The 19,798-nt window shown below is 39.1% G+C and overlaps 1 protein-coding gene across 3 annotated transcripts in view; it reads left to right on the forward strand.

Moving 5' to 3' along the window:
* The window catches only part of RAD50 (RAD50 double strand break repair protein), a 247,961-nt gene extending 234,014 nt beyond the window's left edge, over positions 1 to 13,947 (forward strand). For 2 of the 3 annotated variants that reach the window (XM_043466015.1, XM_043466013.1), the window contains 4 exons: positions 8,872 to 8,957; positions 9,506 to 9,648; positions 11,775 to 11,908; positions 13,295 to 13,640. In XM_043466015.1, coding sequence (XP_043321950.1) covers positions 8,872 to 8,957; positions 9,506 to 9,648; positions 11,775 to 11,908; positions 13,295 to 13,481 — 550 coding nt within the window. In that variant the 3' untranslated portion in view covers positions 13,482 to 13,640. Of the gene's footprint in view, positions 1 to 8,871; positions 8,958 to 9,505; positions 9,649 to 11,774; positions 11,909 to 13,294; positions 13,641 to 13,675 lie in introns of those variants that run through there. The other variant, XM_043466014.1, reaches the window with a different exon arrangement.
* Positions 13,948 to 19,798: the final 5,851 nt, after the last annotated feature.

The following is a 19,798-nucleotide window of genomic DNA, read 5'->3' on the forward strand; positions in this document are numbered from 1 at the left end:
ACCTTCCTCAGCAGTTGGAGCCCTGGAGATGGCTTAAATATGAAAGGTGTAACATTTGAAAAGGTGTTTGGCAGGTGAGGTTTTAGTCTACTTATTTTCTGACCACTCCATTTCAGGCATTCAGTTCTCTGCTAATGACCAAGTCCTGTCTTGATTTTAAAAGTGGCTAGAGAGCAGTAGCAAAAACTCTGAACTACTGTGCTGGGGATGCCTAACATGCTTCATTTGTGACATCAAGCTAAAACCCATGTGTACTTAGAAAATAGATAACTCCAAGGCTTGCAGAAGCTTTTTATTAAAGGCCCAGAAGTGGAGACAGTTTGACAGCTTAGAACAAAAAGGAAAGCCATCTAGAAGTTGCTGGGGCAGAAGCCATAGTGCGAAGAGGTGCTGATGGACAGGACAGTCAGCTTGGCATTCAAAGAGCTGTGTGTGTGAAGAGGGAAGAGGGACATGTACGAAAACAGCTCTACACACTGCGTTAGTTCATACTCCTTTCTCTCTCTGTCTCTCTCAATAGACTATTTTTTGAGCAGTTTTAGGTTCACAGTAAAATCGAGCAGAAAGTACAGAGATTTCCCATATACCTCTTTCTCCACCCTTCCCTGACCATAGCCTATCCCACAGTCATCCCTTACCAGATTGGTACATTTGATGAACATCATACTCACCAAAATCTGTAATTCACATTTGGCTTCACTCATGGTGTTCTACATTCTGTGCAATTAGACAAATGTTTAATGACATGTAACTACCCATGTAGCCTGCCATGCTGCAGTCCATGGGATCACAAAGAGCTGGATGCGACTGAAGAACAACTGCCCGTATAGTATCATATGGAATAGTTTCACCTGTATATGTCTTTTTGTCTTTTGGCCTCATTGTGCCCCCTTTCAAACAGCTAAGCCTTTGTCATCTCTGAGGATCACATTCTAACACTTTCATGGATCACTAGAATTTAAATACCACTAAAACCATCCTTTGTCCTCATAAAATGCAATAGATTGTTACTGAGATTTTCAAGAAAATCTTTCAAATTACCAAGAATATTTCAATATAAGATTGATTTATAAATCACTGTTTTCTTAGATCTTAGAACTTTTCATTTTATTTTGGGAAATCCTTTTTTACAAAACATACACTTAACATGCATCAGTATTATAGGCACAGGTGGGGCTGATGCAGCTAGCCCGATGACCACCTACCCACAATAGTTTCCAGCCCATGAAATATATCTTTGCCTAAGCAGAATGATAGTTTACTAGATGTCATGGACCTTCAAGGTCATTCTTAAGTGTTAATTGCCTGTAACATACAAGTGCTATAATTTTTTCTTCCTTTGTACATCATAATATTTTGTACCACTTAACCCATTCAGTCTTGTATTACAGATATTTTTATTTCCTCTACACCATTATTCTGCAAATTACAGAACATGGTTCAGATTGGGACTTGAAATTTCCTTGACAGGCTTTGACATTTAGTCAACACTTCAGTAGAATTACACTGATGAGACATTTTCATTTTCTTCACAGTGCTTTTGCATGTATGTACACATAAATATATCTTTTGCTTAGTGTGAATAGTATCACACTGTAGATTTTTTTTTCACTTTACCATGTGATGAAATTCATGTTTGTATATGTAAATACCTCATTATTTTTAATGTCTGCATAATATTCTATAAGATGGATGTTGCCTACTTTATTTGACCACTGATAGACATATTAGAAAAACTTTAAATGTTTGCTACTGCAGATAATGCTACAATGTATGTCTTCGTACACTTGTGCAGATATATCAGAAAGATGGCTACTTAGAGCTACTGGGTCAGAGGGTATGTACATTTTTAACTTGTTAGTGCCACATTGCCTTCCAAAAGCACAAAGTTTGTTTCTACCAGTAGTGCATGAAAGTACCTACTTAAATGTATGGCATTTCTTTATGTCTGCTTTACATATTATCAACTTTTAAAATTTTTGAGTCTTATACATAAAATATTCTCACTTTACATTTCCCTATTTAATAGTGAGGTTAAATGTCTTTTCATATGTTGGCTGTTTGTATTTCTTCTCCAGGAATTGTCCAGTCATATCTCCTTGCCAAGTTTTCTATTAGGTTGTCTTTTTCTAAGTGATTTGTATTACTATTTTAAAATAGATTCTGGATATTCATCCTTTTTACATACACCACAAGTTTTTCCTAGTTTGTCATTTGTCCATTAGCTTTCTTGATGGTATTATTTGTAGCTTAGTTTTTAGGTCAATAAATCTTTGGTCTTTTAATGTATGGCTTCTTAATTACAAGGACCTTCCTAATCCTAAGATTACAAAAATGTTTTAATAGTCTTATTTATTTTTAATCTTTTATTTGGACTTTGTTTGAAATTTGATAAAAGATAGTGATATAATTTTAGTTTTTTCCTCTTCTAAGCACTATTAAAACCTTTCCCATTGACCTGAAATGTCAGTTATAAAGTTCTGTATATAGTTGGTTTAATTTTTATTCTTGTCCTCTACTATGATTTTATTCATTGGCATTCTCTCTCATATATGAACTTTAGAGTCATCTTGTGGGTTTTATTTAAAAAATTATTTAATCTTTTTGGGAGTTTTGTTTGGATTCCATTTAATTCAAGATTACTTCAGAGAAAATGTTTGCAATATTGAATCTCCCTGTAATGTATTTATTTAGGATGGTTTTGTTTTTGTTTGTTTTGTTCTATTGTAAAGTATTACAGCTTTTTCATTTAGATTCTGTACCTTTTTTCTCCTGGTATTTCTTAGTCTTTATTGCCATCATGAATAGGATCCATTTTTCTATTATATTTCATATTGAATTTTGCTACAGTAATGTATGTTTATTTCTGACTACCTTATCAGTCTTAGTTTGTCAGTTGATTTCTTAGGTTTTCTGAGTGTATAGATACATCATCTGCAGAAACAATAACAAGTTGTTATTTTTGTTCCCCTCGTTTAGTCTTCATTTCTCTTTACTGTCTTGCTCAGTTGTTAGGGATCTCCAGGACATTATTTTAGAGTAGCAGTACTGAGAGTTCTCTTTCTCTTGTTCTTAGCTTTAAGAGGAACACTTTTGTACATTTTAACAGTAAGTTTGATGCTTGCTGTGGCTATCTGATAGTCATCTTGTCTAATTAAGAAAATTTTCTATTTCTCTGTATTTAGTTTTTATCAAAACTCAGTATTATACTTTTTGACATCTATTTCGATAATATTTTCTTGCAATCTTTTAATGAAGTTAATTATCTTAATTATCTGTTGTACCATTCTTGGGTTCCTGAGATAAACACTATTTGGTTGTAATACACTGTTTTTAATATGCTCAGCCCTAAATTTGGTATTATTTAGAATATTTGTATCTATATTTGTAAGCAAAACAAGCCTATCCTTTTTTTTTTCTTACTTATGTTTCTCCTTGCTATGTAGTATTTATATACTTCGGAACTAGGGGTACCTTGAAGATATGAAAACTCATTTATAAAACTATCTGAGTCTGATGGCTTTTAAAGATGGCATTTTGACTGCCCGTTCAAAGAATTTTGATTATATTCAAGGGCTGTTAATATCCCATTTTTCTCTGATCTTGAGCACATTACCAATTTGATTAAATCTCAGTTTTCTCCCCAGCTTCTGTTTTATTTTATTGAGAAATAGTTAACATACATCACTGTATATGTTTAAGGTGTATGGCACGATGGCTTGATATACACATATTATGAAGATTATTAAAGTAGGTTTAGTTAACATCCATCATCTCATGTAGATATAAAGGAAAAAAGTTCTTGTGATGAGAACTCTTAGGATCTACTCTCCTAGCATTCTTATGTCATACAGCAGTGTTAACATATTGTATATTATGTACCTAGTACATATTTATAAGTGGAAATTAAATTCCACATGTAAGTGAGATCTTATAGTATTTGTCTTTTTCTGACTGACTTCTTTTAACATGCCTTCAAGGTCCATCCAACATTGTTCCAAATGGTAAGACTTCTTAGTTTTTTTATGGCTGAATAATGTTCCATTATATGTGTAAATGTGTGTGTATAGATATGATATATTGAGAGAGATATATATATCTCTCACATCTTCTTTATCCATTCATTCCATGATGGACACTTAGGTTGTTTCTGTGTCTTAGCTATTGCGAACAATGCTGCTGTGAATGGGGGAGGGGGGGTGCAGATAACTTTTCAAGTTAGTGTTTTCCTTTCCTTTGGATACATTCCCCAAAGTGGAATCACTAGATGGTATGTTACTTCTAGTTTTAATTTGTTTAGGACTCTATACTGTTTCCCACAGTGGCTGTACCAATTTACAGAGTATTCTACCAACAGTGCACAAGGGTTTTCTTTTCTCCACATCCATGCCATCATTTGTTATGTTTTGTTGGATGTTCTAAGAGATGTGAGGTGCTCTTTCATTGTGGTTTTAATCTGTATTTCCCTAATGACCGTTAGCATCTTTTTCATGGACCTTTTGGCCATTCATGTATGCTCTTTGGAAAAATGTCTATTAAGGTCCTATGTCCATTTTTAAATTGAGTTTGTTTTTTTTTCCAGGTTGTATGAGTTCTTTATATATTTTGGATATTAACTCCTTATCAAATACATGGCTTTCAGATATGTTTTCCCATCCCATAGGTTGTCTTTTCACTTTGTTTGTTTCTTTAGCTGTGCAGAAACTTTTTAATGTATTCCCCCACTTGTTTTGTTTTTGTTGTTGTTTGTGCTTTAGGTGTGATTTCCAAAAATCATTACCAAGACCCATGTCAAGGAACTTTCTTCTGGCAGTTTCATACTTTCAGGTTTTACATTTAAGCCTTTGATTCATTTAGCTTTCATTTTATGAGTGATTAAAATAGGGATCCAGTTTCATTCTTTTACATGTGAATATCCCATTTTCGCAACACCATACGGAAGAGACTGTCTTTTCTCCATTGAGTGTTTTTGGTTCCCTTGTCAAACATTAGTTTACTGTATGTGCCTGGATTAATTTCTGGGCTGTCATTTATGTCACTGCCATACTAGGTGTTTTTTTAAGTCTCTTTTTATATTGAAGTATCAATATAGTTGATTTACAATGTCATGTTAGTTTCAAATGTACAGCACAGTGATTCAGTTATATATACATATGTTATAGATTCTTTTTCCTTATAGCTTATTACAAAAGATTGAGTATAATTCCCTGTGCCAATACAGTAGGTCCTTACTGATTATCTATTTTATGTAGAGTAGTATGTATATGTTAATCTCAACCTCTTAATTTATCCCTCTCCTCCCTTCTTCCCCTTTGGTAACTATAAGTGTTTTCTGTGTCTGTGGGTCTATTTCTGTTTTTTACATAAGTTTATTTTAATCTTTTTTTTTTTTTTTCCAGATTCCACATATAAACAATATCATATGATCTTTGTCTTTCTTTCTCTGGCTTATTTCACCTTAGCATGAAAATCTCTAGGTCCTCCATGTTGCTGCAAATGGCATTATTTCATTCTTTTAATGACTGAATAATATTCCATTATATATATGTACCACATCTTCTTTATCTGTTGATGGACATTCAGGTTGTTTCCGTGTCTTGGCTATTATAAACAGTGCTGCAGTGAACATTAGGGTGCATATATCTTTTCAGCTTATGTTTTTCTCTGGATATATGCCCAGGAATGGGATTGCTGGATCATCTGGTAGTTCTGTTTTTAGTTCTTAAAGGAAATTCCATACTGTTCTCCATAGTGGTCATACCAGTTTACATTCCCACCAACAGTATAGGAGAGTTTGCTTTTCTCTGCACTCTCTCCTGCATTTATTGTTGGTAGACTTTTTGATGATGGCCCTTCTGACTGGTTTGAGGTGATACCTCATTGTAGTTTTGATTTGCATTTCTTTTGAGATGTTGAGGATCTTTTCATGTGTGTTTTGGTCATCTGTATATCTTCTTTTGAGAAATGTCTGTTAAGATCTTCTGCCCATTTTTTGATGGGTTGTCTTTTTTTAGTTTTTTTTTTGAGCTGTGTAAGTTGTTGGTATATTTTTGGAGATTAATTCCTTGTTGGTTGCTTCTTTTGCAAATATTTTATCCCATTCTGTGGGTTGTCTTTTCATTTTATCATTTCCTTTGCTCTGCAAAAGCTTTTAAGTTTAATTAGGTCCCTTTTTGTTTTTAATTTTCATTACTCTAGGAGATGGATCCAAAAGGATACTGCTGCAATTTATTTTCAAATGTGTTTTGCCTGTGTTTTTCCTCTAGGAATTATACAATGTACAGTCTTATCTTTAGGTCTTTAACCCATTTCAAGTTTACTTTTGTGTGTGGTGTTAGAGAATGTTCTGATTTCATTCTTTTACATGTAGCTGTCCATCTTTCCCAGCACCACTTATTGAAGAGACTCTTTTCTCCATTGTATATTCTTGCCTCCTTTGTCATAGATTAATTGTCTATGGGAGTACAATACTGCTTTAATTACTGTAGTTTTAGTATAACTTGGAATCAGGAAATACAATACCATTGCTTTGTTGTTCTTTCTCAGGTTTGTTTGGCTATTTGGGGTCTTTTGTAGTTCGATGTAAGTTTCAGGAGTGTTTTTTCTGTTTCTATAAAAAATGCCATTGGAATTTTGATAAGAATTGCATTGTATTACATACATAGCTTTGAGTAGTATTGACATTTTAACATAATTCTTCCGATCATGAACATAGGGATATCTTTCCATTTCTTTTTTTCATTTTGGCCGTGTTGCCTAGCTTGTGGAATCCCTGACCAGGGATTGAACCCATGTAGTTACTGTAATCATTGCATAGTGGGGCTATAAACTCCATATTAGCAGAGAGAAGATACAAAGTGGGATTCCCCTGTGGCTCAGTGGTAAAAGAATCCACCACCTGTCAATGCAGGAGACGCTGGTTTGATCCCTGAGTTGGGAAGAGCCCCTGGAGTAGGAAATGGCAACCCACTCCAGTATCCATGCCTGGTGAATCCCACAGACAAAGGAGCCTTGCAGACTACAGTCCATGGAGCCACAGAGTCAGACATAAGTGCGTGACTGAGCGTGCATGCAAGATACAAAGTGAGTGGTCCAACTACTGTTGACATCAGCTGTCTGCCACACTCATTGGTGAGTGTAGACTGCCCTAAGGACTAGTCTCTCAGCAGACCTACGCATGGGTGAGGATGCCCCACCTCTGGTGTCCCAGGGAGCCATGGTGTAAACTCTTAAGTATGTATTAGGAAATGTGTGCCCCACCTGGAGCTTGTCCTCCACGTTGAGAGTGCTTATTTGTGTTAATTATGGACGATTTTTAACTTGAGTGGAAAGATGACATTTTTTAAAAGTCATTTGAAGACTCAAGATCATAATGTATAAAGCTAAGGATCACATGATTCATCTCAAGAACATTCTCTGAGGTTTTTTTGGTTTTAGACAAATACTTAGAAGTTGTGTCTCTGTCCTTTTGAAAGAAGTATAAAATCTGAGATAAATGTATAAAAGTAGAAAATAGAGACTTGTTGCATTCTCATCAACAGGCAGAATATGGTTTTTTTCCAGGCTTTATACTTAAAAATCCTTCATCTGATATTTAAAATGTATTTATGTTGAGTCATTTCTTTCTCTTTTGCTGGTAAACCAGAAGATCATGAAATGATTCTGCAGAGGCAGTAGCATTACGTTCAGTTTCTTTTTTTGTATATATCAGATAAGAGACTTGCAAATGGAAGTACGTCCGCCTCACATCCTTTGTATGGTGATGGCAGTGATGTTTGCCTTTTTTGTGACTGTTGCAACATTTATTAATTCATAAACCCACTTCCAGAGAACCTAAGGGCTTTTTGGTGAAAGGTGACTGTAGTAAAAACGATGTTAGATTTTGACAGGCTACTTTTGTTTTTACAGACATTTCTTTTCTTTTTCGTATTTCAAAACTACTAGTATTTCAAGAGTGTTGTGGAGGGTAGAGGGCTGCCATGATCAAAGAAAGTTAATGCACATGTTTGGAGTTAGGATTTCTGAATCATTAACTAGTAAGGGAAAATAAAATTTTGAAGTTCAGGTCAGCTTAAGCCTCTGTATCCTCCTCTCTGAACCAGCACTTCTGGTTGGTAAAAAGCTCACAGATCTGAGACAAAAGCAGCTTCAGAGGTTGACTTCGGTAAACTGTAATAAAATAGAAGAGAAAAAAGGCAGCAGTTCCAGAGATTCACCTATTTTCCCGTGGATTAAGGGACCCTGTACACCTTCTACCCCTCTTTAACTCACTGTCATCCATTCAGCAGAGCTTCTTGTATAACCAGTTGGTATCAGTGGAAACAGCGCTTCTGTTAAACCTAAGGAAAAGTCTCATAAAAAACTGTTTTCAGAAGTTTTCACAGTATTTAAGCATTTAAGGGAATGTTTGTCTTATTATGGAGCTTCCCTGGTGACTCAGATGGTTAAGAATTAGCCTGCAATGCAGGAGACCAGGGTGTGATCTAGAGAGTGAAAGTGGAGAAGGATAAGGACCCTGGAGTGCTGGAATTATATATGCCTGACAGTTCGCAGTACTAGCCAATAGCAAGCTTTTGGTTCTGTTTATTTTTTCTAGCTTTTACTATATCCTACTTTTATTATTAATATGGGGGAAGTTATCTCATTGTTATGATGTTACTTACTATATATATTATTAAACATTTTGTATATTTTTAATATATACTGTTAAATATATTGGTCTTCCCTGGTGGCTCAGATGATAAAGAATCTGCCTGAAATGCAGAAGACCCAGGTTCGATCCCTGGGCTGGGAAGATCCCCTGGAGGAGGAAATAGGCAACCCACTCCAGTTAAATATTATGTTATCTTTACCAGTGGATTCTTTTTCCAGAGCAATAATGAAATTTCATAGTATGAAAATGGAAGAAATCAACAAAATTATTCGTGACCTTTGGCGAAGTACCTATCGTGGACAAGGTAATTAACATGGTGTAACATGAATGCTCTTTCTAAAGCCCTGTGTCAAGCTCTCGCTTCATATGACCTCTCATCATGCCAGTATTGCCTTTAGACCCCTTTTTGAACATCTCTTTTAGATTTTCTAAGAATTCTTATCTTGATAATATCTTGTAGCAAGAAAAAAATGCAAAGCTTTCTATTCCAAAGCCTGACAGGACTTACAAATTTGGCTATGGTACACATTATATTTAGCTGATGACATAATAGGTTCTGTTGAAGTGCAGATAGGGATAAGCTGAAATGAGATAAGAAGAAGAAGAAAACCATTAGGAGGAAATTCTTAATAGGGGAACTAAGAAAAGGGCACAGCTGAGACCACAGGTTGGTTGGGTATCTGGTTGCTTCTGACCAGGAATCCTCATAACCAGGAAAAGTTTCCAAACCACCCAGTGTTTTCCCTGGGAATGGCAGCCTTGCATGTTGCTTATAATGTTCTTTGATAAGGTTTGCAAATGACAAAAGGTTGCAGAGTATAGGTTCCTAAAATCTTCTTCTTTCTGTATCAGATATTGAGTACATAGAAATTCGATCAGATGCCGATGAAAATGTATCAGCTTCTGATAAAAGGAGGAATTATAACTACCGAGTGGTGATGCTAAAGGGAGACACAGCCTTGGATATGAGAGGGCGTTGCAGCGCCGGACAAAAGGCAGGTATCTTCACGAACATAAAACCATTTGTACACAGAAAATTGACAAAGAGAAATGATTGTCGGTGCAGAGGAAGCGCCCAAGGTGCCCTTGAATGGTGGGAAGCTCCTTATGGCATCATCGCTGCCACATGAAGTGAACCAGGCTCAGTTACTCTCCTTATACTCTGAATTCTAACCAGTATTTCCTGCAACATTGTGTAAAGCAGGCTTTTAGAAGAAGGGCCTGAAACAGTCTCACAGGATAGCCTAAATGTAGAGCAAAAAGCTGAAGGCCATTCATTGTTTCATGGCATTCCTTATGAGAATAAGGTTATTTGATCATCATTTATAGACCCACACTAATTTATGTGCCACCAAGAAAGACAAAATTCAATAGTAATTCTAAGATGCATCTTGATTTCAGAGAAGTCAAAGGATAAGGGAGGGTATGTTTTAGAATCAGTGACACACAGTATTAGCACACCGCCCCCTAGACTGAGCCAGATGAGGCATTACAGTGACTGAGGGTCTGATAGAGAAGGCAGCCTCACCATGGGACTGAGTCCCCACCGCCACTCCCAGCCTAGCCTTGGGGCCTGGAAACCATCTGAAAGCAAGGTCTACCAGAGTCAAAGGCTGTGAAACCCACAGGTGCCTCTGCACCCCCACCTCAGGGACTCAGTGCTGGGCCAGGCCGCCTAGCTCTGCAGGGAGCTCTGGGAGGGAAGCCTAGGTTGGATATACAGAGCACAGAGGAATAACATTTCAGAAAGTTGGGAAAGTGGAACCTGCATCCTTGGGGAACAATGCTGGCTTCTTTCACTGTGCACTGGTTTGTCCCCAAAATGTTATAGATTTTTGATCTTCCTTCTGTGCAGATTAGAAGCAGAATATTATCAATATTACCTCTGGACCCCTGATTCTTAACAAAATTTTGTAGTTCTGTAAATGGATGCTCACATCATCAAGAGTTATTCACATAAAAAGTTTGCAATTTTTTAAAGACACACTATGCATGTATTTTTGTCATCAACCCAGACAGCTGATACAAATTTATAAGGCATCTGCAGATTATTATCTTAATCAGACTGCAAAAATGACAAATTTGTGATCTATAATCAATATCCCTTGAGTTTGAAACGTGTCTGTTTGGTTTAAAAATACTCTCTGAACAAAAGTGGATTTCCTGTAGCTACTATAAATTATAAAAATTAGTGCTAGTGTTTCCTTGGTGTTGAGTGACAGAACAGACAATGCTTTGTAGAGGTGGGCCAGGAGCTCCATTCCTACTCCACTCTGAGTGTGGGTGATAGTGGCAGCAGGAGAGAAGGGCCGGACTATGGCCCTGGTATCTTCAATCTGCCAGCCTGCCCTGTGCATCAGAGAAAAGCTCTAAACTGCTCTTAGATCACTCACTCACTCACTCACTGATGCACCTTTGCTCACAAATCTGGGGGTGGAGAGGATATTAAAGCTCACACAAAAAGTAGTGTATACTTCCTAAACTAGTCCTTCCCTCTTAATTCTGTGTCCCTTGTACCCTCAGATGGCTTCAGTGGCAGTCTTAGTATTAGGTTTCTATGAACCACAAAAGTTCCTCATAGTTTTGGTTGCTTGGATTTTCTATAGTCAAGCTTAAATAAAACCATACTTCTGTACTCACACTTTTCCTCTCCCTCCCTCTCAGAATCAAACACATAAACATTTAAGTTTGGGTTAGACCAATGGTGCCGCTTTGGTTCTGCAGAACAGAGAGATTTAAAGATGTCTCCAAGAGAAACGGTGTCTGTGAGGCTCTGGAAATGTATTATATCCAAGTTTTCTAACAAACATCTTCAGGAAAATAGCCAGATTATGAATTTTTAAGGTTATACCTGATAAAAATCATGTTATACCACTATTAGCATTGTCAGTAACACTAGATAAGTGTTAACTGCATTTCTGATGCAGGTCTGTAACTGGAAGCTTTGTTACAGCTGACGTGAGGTGTTGGTGTGGCATTTTAGTGATGCACGCCTGAGGTCAGTGATCCTGTGACATTGCCCCACGTTTCCCTTCGAAAGGCCTTGTGCCGGGTCTGCCGGTTTCCGCAGGCGAGTGAGAAGCGTGTGCAGTGCAGCTGAGTTCTGGCACCCTTTTTCCAGGTATTAGCCTCACTCATCATTCGCCTAGCCCTGGCTGAAACATTCTGCTTAAACTGTGGCATCCTTGCTTTGGACGAGCCAACGACAAATCTTGACCGAGAAAACATTGAATCTCTTGCACATGCTCTGGTTGAGTAAGTATCTCAAATTTGGGGCCAAGTTATGATCGTTTTTAAAGGAAGATTAAGAAATTCTGTGGTGAAAATCCTCTGTAGATGTGTCCTCCTTGGTGAAACTGGTTTTACCAGAGCTTAGGCTTCACCTTGATAGTAATTTTTCAGATGCTTAAAAAAAGAACTACCTGGTGAACAGATGCCCCAGACACATCCTACATCTCCCCAGGAGTGTTCACAGTGAGGGTTTCCTGGCTTGGTTTGGTTTTCCTGTAAACCCACCAGAGGGGCCCATGTGTCTTATACAGGAGTTAGCGTGCTCCACTAAGGCATTTCTAGGTGGTGACTGTGGGTTTTAAACTACCTCTCCAGGTTCTCACATGTGTCAGCATCTATGAGGAATGACAGCGCTTACTCAAAAAGGGTATTAGTGGTGAAATAGAATCCAGACTGTGGACACATTTATCACAGTTCACTGGTGGGGTGGTGCAGGCTCTAGGGATAGTCAGCCCTTGCTTCTGCACAGTGCCAGCAGAGGAAAGGCAGTCTCCATGAGGTAGAGAAGCTCTGCTGGGGGCTCTTCACTCCAGACAGACTCTTCCTAGCAGAGAGAACGTTTCCTGTGGTAGGAGACGTGAGTGGCCCCAGAGCCAGCTGTCTCTCTCAGTAGTCCTGTGTGACCCACAAGTAAGGGTTGGTGCTTGTGAAACCTAAGTGCATCCAGCTCCAGGCAAGGGATAAATAAGTGGTTAGTTAAAAGAAAAAGTCTTAGGTCTCAGACTCATAACTAGTTACCTTAACATATAGATAACAAGCAAAAATGTTCTCAGTACACCCACTCAGGCCCCCTGTGTGTCATACCAGTGATGCATCTAGTGACTGGTGGTGGCAGAATTCTAAGTAGACCCAGCTCCTAAGAAGGCAGTGGGGCTCACAGTGTTATTCCCCTTGCCTGTAGACTCTTTTTTTAAATAGTTTTCTTCCAGAGAAAACTAATATCAGGTCAAGAAAACCCCAGGAATAAGTCAGACTCCTAAAGTTGAGTGGCATAGATTATTAAGGAAAATGCAATAAAACGTTTCTACCTGCTTTAAGAATAAAACTAGTTCATCATGTATTCTCACCAGTCTTTAAGTCAGACCTCAGTGAAGAGTCAGGCCACACATCCCCACTGTCTGGAGAGATGAGACTGCTACCTGGCTGGCCTGAAGGCCTGGATCCACCCCACCCCTCCCCCGCCACTTCCTGCAGGGCTGTCAGAGGCCCTGATACTCTCACGACACAGGAAAAGCCTGGTCATCACACACAGCACACACTTTATGTGTCTGACAGGGTGCTCAATGGCTTTTGCAAATAAAGGAAAGAGTTATGTATGTTCTTTAGTAATAAAATGTTATATTGTTTCAGGATAATAAAAAGTCGCTCACAACAGCGTAACTTCCAGCTTCTGGTAATCACTCATGATGAAGATTTTGTGGAGCTCCTAGGGCGTTCTGAATATGTGGAGAAATTCTACAGGATTAAGAAGAACATTGAGCAGTGCTCAGAGATTGTGACATGCAGTGTTAGTTCCCTAGGATCTTATGTTCATTAAAAACATTCAAGACTTACATACTTTAGAAACACTGGTCCTCTGGCAACTGCTTATTTCTGGTATTGAGTCAATATGAAAATGTTCTTTCAAATGAGCCTTGTGTCTAGGGTTTTTAATGTCTGAGAGGTTCAAAAATCATTAAAAGTGTTTCACATGAAATTTGGGCTGATTCTCTGAACTTCATTCCCCTCCAGGCAGCATCTGACAAGCCTCAACAGCAGCGAAGATATGCTCAACTTCCCTGCTTCCCTCCCTAGCACTAATGAAGGAGTCTATGGGACCTGAAGCTTCTAACTAAACGTCCACTTCTCAAAGCATTAGTGAGAAGCAGTTTCTCTACCTGGAAACTATAGTTTGGGCATTTAAAAAAAAGTCAGTGTTAAGAGTTACCTCTAAATTTAGTTGGTTGGATGTGGTTTTAAAAAACTGAGTTATCAATATTAATATCTGAAGATGAAAGAAATGATTATTAATATCTGGCTCTGTTCTTAACTTTATAAATCTAGGTAAGTGACCTCTCCCTCTTGGGACCTCAGTTTCTCCAATTTAAATTAGCAGTCATCAAATGGGGGCTTCAGAGTTTGAAAGGAATCTTAAGTAATTTAATTTCAGTGCCCACTCTATTCCCTCCCCACATATCCCTAACCAGGTAGTCCTCCAAACCGGGGCTGTTTGGAGACAGGAAGTTCCCCACTGTGCACATCCATTTCTGGAAAGCTCTGCCCAAGAGCAAGGCCTCCTCCTCCCTGGGGGGCCTGACCTGCCTTCTTGCAGGGGTCTGTAACTTTCCCATATGTCTGTGCTGTTTCATCAGCTTGGCCTTACCGCATGTCCCGACGGCTCTCCCACTTAGAGCTCTGGTGTGGAAAGGAAGCAGGGCTTGCTCAAAGTCAAGACTTGCTCCTGATGGGATCCAAGCAGTCCTGGAAAAGCCCACCTCATTTTCATTCCAGATGTTGTTTCTAATGAGAGCCCAAATCATACCCTTTCCCTGGAACTGCCAGCTGACAACTTGAAGCCTTTCACAGGCATGCCACAAGAGTGCTACCAAGTCACACACTTCTGAATTAGACTGTTAGAGTCTGTCAGTAACAAGGCACCGTCACTTTTGCCCATCTGCAAATCTAATGAGCACATGCTACAGACAGCCTTTCTCAACACAGGTCTAGAAAAGAAGTAAGCCCTAAGGTTTTAAGCTATCTGTGATAGACTGAATAACGGCTTCTGAAGATACTGAGGTTCTAATCTCAGGAACCTGTGAATGTTACCTAATAATATGGCAAAAGGAACTTTGCAAATATGATTAAAATTAAGGATCTTGAGATGGGGAAATGAGCCTGGTGGGCTGAATGTAATTAAGAGTATCCTGGTAAGGAGCGGGCAGAGAGAGGAGATGGCATGGCAGAAGAGGAGAAGGTACTGTATTGAGAGATGCAGAGACTGGAGCGATGCACTTTGAAGGTGGAGGAACAGCTATAAACCAAGAAATATAAGCAACCACAGAAGCTGAAAAAAAGGCAAACTGATTCTCCTCTCAGAACCTCCAGAAAGAACCATCCCTGTTGACACCTCATCTTCAGTCCAGTAAACTGATTTTTGGACTTTCGGCCTTCAGAGTTATGTAAGAGAATGATACTTGTTTTAAGCTGCTAAATTTGTGCTAATTTGTTACAGCAGCAATAGGAACTAATACAGTATCCACTGTATATAACCAATTTCTGTGCATTGATGGTGATTATATACTACCTTGAGAAAACTCACCATTTTCTGTGTTCTATGGTTCACACAAAGAACCTTGTTTGAGGAAGTCTGACGGTCCAGACCCTCACTAATCCCTGGAGGAAAGGGCCAAGCAGTAGAAGCACCACTCTAGCCACCTGCTTCTTGTCCACTGACTAAATTCAGTCATCCCAATGAGCTCTGAAAAACTAAAATTGAGAGAAATGCAAATCAAAACCACAATGAGGTACCATCTCACGCCGGTCAGGATGGCTGCTATCAAAAAGTCTACAAACAATAAATGCTGGAGAGGGTGTGGAGAAAAGGGAAGCCTCTTACACTGCTGGTGGGAATGCAAACTAGTATAGCCACTATGGAGAACAGTGTGGAGATGCCTTAAAAAACTGGAAATGGAATTGCCATACCAAAAAAAGAGAGAATTGCCATACAACCCAGCAATCCTACTGCTGGGCATACACACCAGGGAAACCAGAATTGAAAGAGACACGTGTGCCCCAGTGTTCATTGCAGCACTGTTTACAATAGCCAGGACATGGAAGCAACCTAGATGTCCATCAGCAGACGAATGGATAAGGAAGCTGTGGTACATAAACAACAGAATATTACTCAGCTATTAAAAATGCATTTCAATCAGTTCTAATGAGGTGGATGAAACTGGAGCCTATTATACAGAGTGGAGTAAGTCAGAAAGAAAAACACCAATACAGTATATTAACGCATATATAGGGATTTTAGAAAGATGGTAACGACGACCCTATAATCAAGATAGCAAAAGAGACACAGATGTAAAGGACAGACTTTTGAACTCTGGGGGAGAAGGCAAGGGTGGGATATTTGAGAGAACAGCATTGGAACATGTATATTATCATATGTGAAACAGGTCACCAATCCAGGTTTGATGCATGAGACAGGGCACTCAGGGCTGGTGCACTGGGATGACCCTGAGGGATGGGATGGGGTGGGAGCGGGGTTCAGGATGGGGAACCCATGTACACCCATGGCTGATTCATGTCGATGTACGGCAAAAACCACTACAATATTATAAAGTAATTAGCCTCCCATTAAATAAATTAATAAAAAGTAAAATAAAATTGCTATATTAGCCAGGCTAGCATGATATCAACAGCAGTACCATGAGGAAAGAACAGCAGACCAATCCTCACTGAGAGGACACATTGAAGAATTCATAAATTAAGAAAGAACAAATCAATTCCAGTCATCTTTTAAAATAAACACATGTAATAACCAAGGTATCTTTATCCCAAGAATGTAAGAATATTTCAGAGGATAACTCTGTTCATAAATCATTACCATAATAAAGGCAAAGGGGAAAAATTCTGATAAGATATTTTTTGATAAATTATTTGACCATTTTTTGATAAAATTCAACACCTCCTAGCTTTAGTAAACTCAAGTTTTGCAAAGAATAATATTTTCTTCGTGTTATTTGTCTGAGTTAAAATTTAATGGTCATCTTAATAGTAAAAGATGAAATATTTTCCATTAAATAAAAATACCAGGTAACTTCCATCAACATATTTTTGAAAGCTCTAGTCATTGAAACAAATAACAAAAAGGCAATACAAGATAAATACAGCCAATGAAACAAAGTTACTTACAAATTAAAACAGGACTCCCAATTTCAAGTCTGGTTTCTTCTGAGGATGTGACTTCCCTCACAGCCCTTTTGAGTAACTTTATTTCCCTCATGTCACTTGGACTTGGAGGTCGAGTAGGTGCCCTTTTTAAGCTTTTCACCCTGCTTCTACATTGTTCCCCACCCCCTACCCCCTAAACACACACACACACACACACTTGAAGATGAATGGACATCACAATATGGAAGTCAAGAATATGAGCCAGACTCACAGGCTTAAATCCCACCACCACCACTTACTAGCTTTAGGACTTTGGGCAAGTCATTTAGCCTCTCTTGCTCCTGTTTCCTTATCTGTAAAAGTAGCTAAAATGGTGCCTATCTTGTGGTGGTATGAGGATTAAGTGACTTAAAACTGCTTAGAATTCCCTGGCACATAAGTAAGTGTGTGTATTTAAGAAAAGCATCACCTCATCAGTTTGCTCTTTCTTGTAGTTATCTTTAGGCCCCAGCCCCATCACTCCCACTTAGTGGCAATTTCAGCTCTCAGTTGAGAATTATTCTCCAAATTAATTTCATGACCATTGGTGACTTCAGAATCCAGATGATGGTCACTTAGATCATACACTTAGATCTCTCCTTGCTGTTTCCTCCAGTGAGGAGATAACTCCATAGTTTTAGCCAGAGTCCAGTCCGTCAACAACAATAACCACAACTCTCCATATTTCCATTTTAAGCATCTACAATAATCTCCGGTATCTTTACAGTTCACTCCTGGGATCTCCAACTCCGGCAATTCTTTAAGCCCACCAATGTTTCTTTTTCCGCTATCCATAAAAAAACATTTACTAGCAAGCATGCACAAACAAAAGAGGTCACGTGAAACTGTTCGTGAAGCTCAATGAAGTCCCAGCTGTTTGTCCTCGCCAGCGTTCTCAACAAGGACCGTGCTGGGAAGGTACACTGAAGCCCACCAGGATCTCAACCCATTGATTTTACCACTTTTTCAGTTCATGGTCTTTAAATTCCATGGTCCATCCTAGTAATACTGTCTTGCATTAAAACTCAACCTTATTTTCCCTCTTCCGTTCACAAGTTTTTCTCATAGTATCCAACCCTGGCAAAACAGTACTCCCTTCTCCCTGCACACACACTTTCTTCTGCTGGTTCTCTATTTCCCTGGCCTTTTGGTATTGCCCTGCTTTAGAGCTCACCCTGCATCTACATCTCTTCTTCTCATACTGACTTATTTGGTGACATCATCCAGTCCCACAGGTTTAAAATTATCTTAGTTTGAGCTCTCCCAGAAGTAAAACCTGAAACAGTGATTCAAGCGAAACTTAACAGTAGGAGATCAGTTCAGTCGTTCTGTCGTGTTCGACTCTGCAACCCCATGGACTGCAGCACGCCAGGTTTCCCTGTCCATCACCAACTCCTGGAGTTTGCTTAAACCCAAGTCCATCGAGTCGGTGATGCCATCCAACCATCTCATCCTCTGTCATCCCCTTCTGCCTTCAATCTTTCCCAGCATCAGGGTCTTTTCCAATGAGTCAGTTCTTCACATCAGGTGGCCAAAGTACTGGAGCTTCAGGTTCAGCATCAGTCAGTCCTTCCAGTTAATATTCAGGACTGATTTCCTTGAAGATTGACTGGTTTGATCTCCTTGCAGTCCAAGGGACTCTGAAAAGTCGTCACCAACACCATAGTCCAAAAGCATCAGTTCTTCGGCGCTCAGCTCTCTATAGTCCGACAGTAGGAGATGGGGAATCACAATACATAGTGATGAGAAAGCATCCAACAAAGTGTATTCTTACACCAGCTACCATAGTAGGCGATTTGGAGTTTAATCCCACAGAGTGTGTGGGAAATTTGGCAAAGCGTGCACCTCAGAATTATCCCAACCGAGGAGCAAGAGAGCTGGGGTATTTATATACCAACTCCCAAGAATCACTAGGGCTATTTCAGGGCCTGTTAAGCTACTGGCTTTCCATGTACATCTTCCACAGAGCTGCCTTCCACAGTTTTTTTTAAAAAGGGGGTGGGGGGTGAGAAAAAAGCTTTCTGACAGAGATACAGAGAAGAGCAGCATCTGGAAGTGGGCTGGAGCACACGACGCTTCCGGCACAGGGGGGGCCCTGGCTGCTCCTTTAGTAGTCTTGTAGAGTTGAATCCTCAGGTGTGTCTCCAGTCCAAAGTGATTTAAACTCCTGACTCACACACGACGAAGCAGGAGAGGAGCAACTGGATAGCTGGTTGCACCTGGATGGCCATCTAACAGACATCTGAAACTTAAAATGGCCCAGTCTTCCCTGAGAACCTGCACCTCCCATAGCTTTGGGGGAATGACCACTCGTCTTCCAACTACTCAGGAAAAAATCTTGACATCTCTTTTCTGTTTATCTCATCTCACATTCAACCCATCAGCTTAATACTATGGATTCAACTTTAATATATCCAGAATCTGACCATGCCTCACCATCTAAACCATCACTGCTCTGGTCCAAGCCATCATCATCATTTAAGCCAAATAATCAGGAACCACCTAACTGCTCTTGCTGATTTGGTCCCTCTCCTCACAATTTGTTAACATAGCAGTCAGTCAGTCATCTTTTTAAAAGTAAATCAAACAAATGCATTTTTCACTGGAGTAGGGGTTAGCAATTCTGAAACCACTTTACATACGAAAATAAATACATACACATTTGTAGATAATAACAGTTTCTCACTGTTAGAGAAAGATGTTTGCATATCAAGAAAGGAGAAAGGCTATAAAAAGAACCCCCCTGTAGTGCTGGATTGAATCTGAAGTATCAGTATAAATGTATGGCTTTAGTAAGTAAAGGAGTTCTGCTTTCTTCAGGGATGTAAGGGAAGGGGAAACTGGGAAGAAAGTAGGGAAAATAATGGAAGAGTAAAGTCTGCCAAAACTCTGCTCCTCCATAAAACCAATGAAAACCCTATCAAAAACTGTCAAACTTTT

This window comes from Cervus canadensis, chromosome 4 (genome assembly GCF_019320065.1).
Source record: "Cervus canadensis isolate Bull #8, Minnesota chromosome 4, ASM1932006v1, whole genome shotgun sequence".
Taxonomy (NCBI): Eukaryota; Metazoa; Chordata; class Mammalia; order Artiodactyla; family Cervidae; genus Cervus; species Cervus canadensis.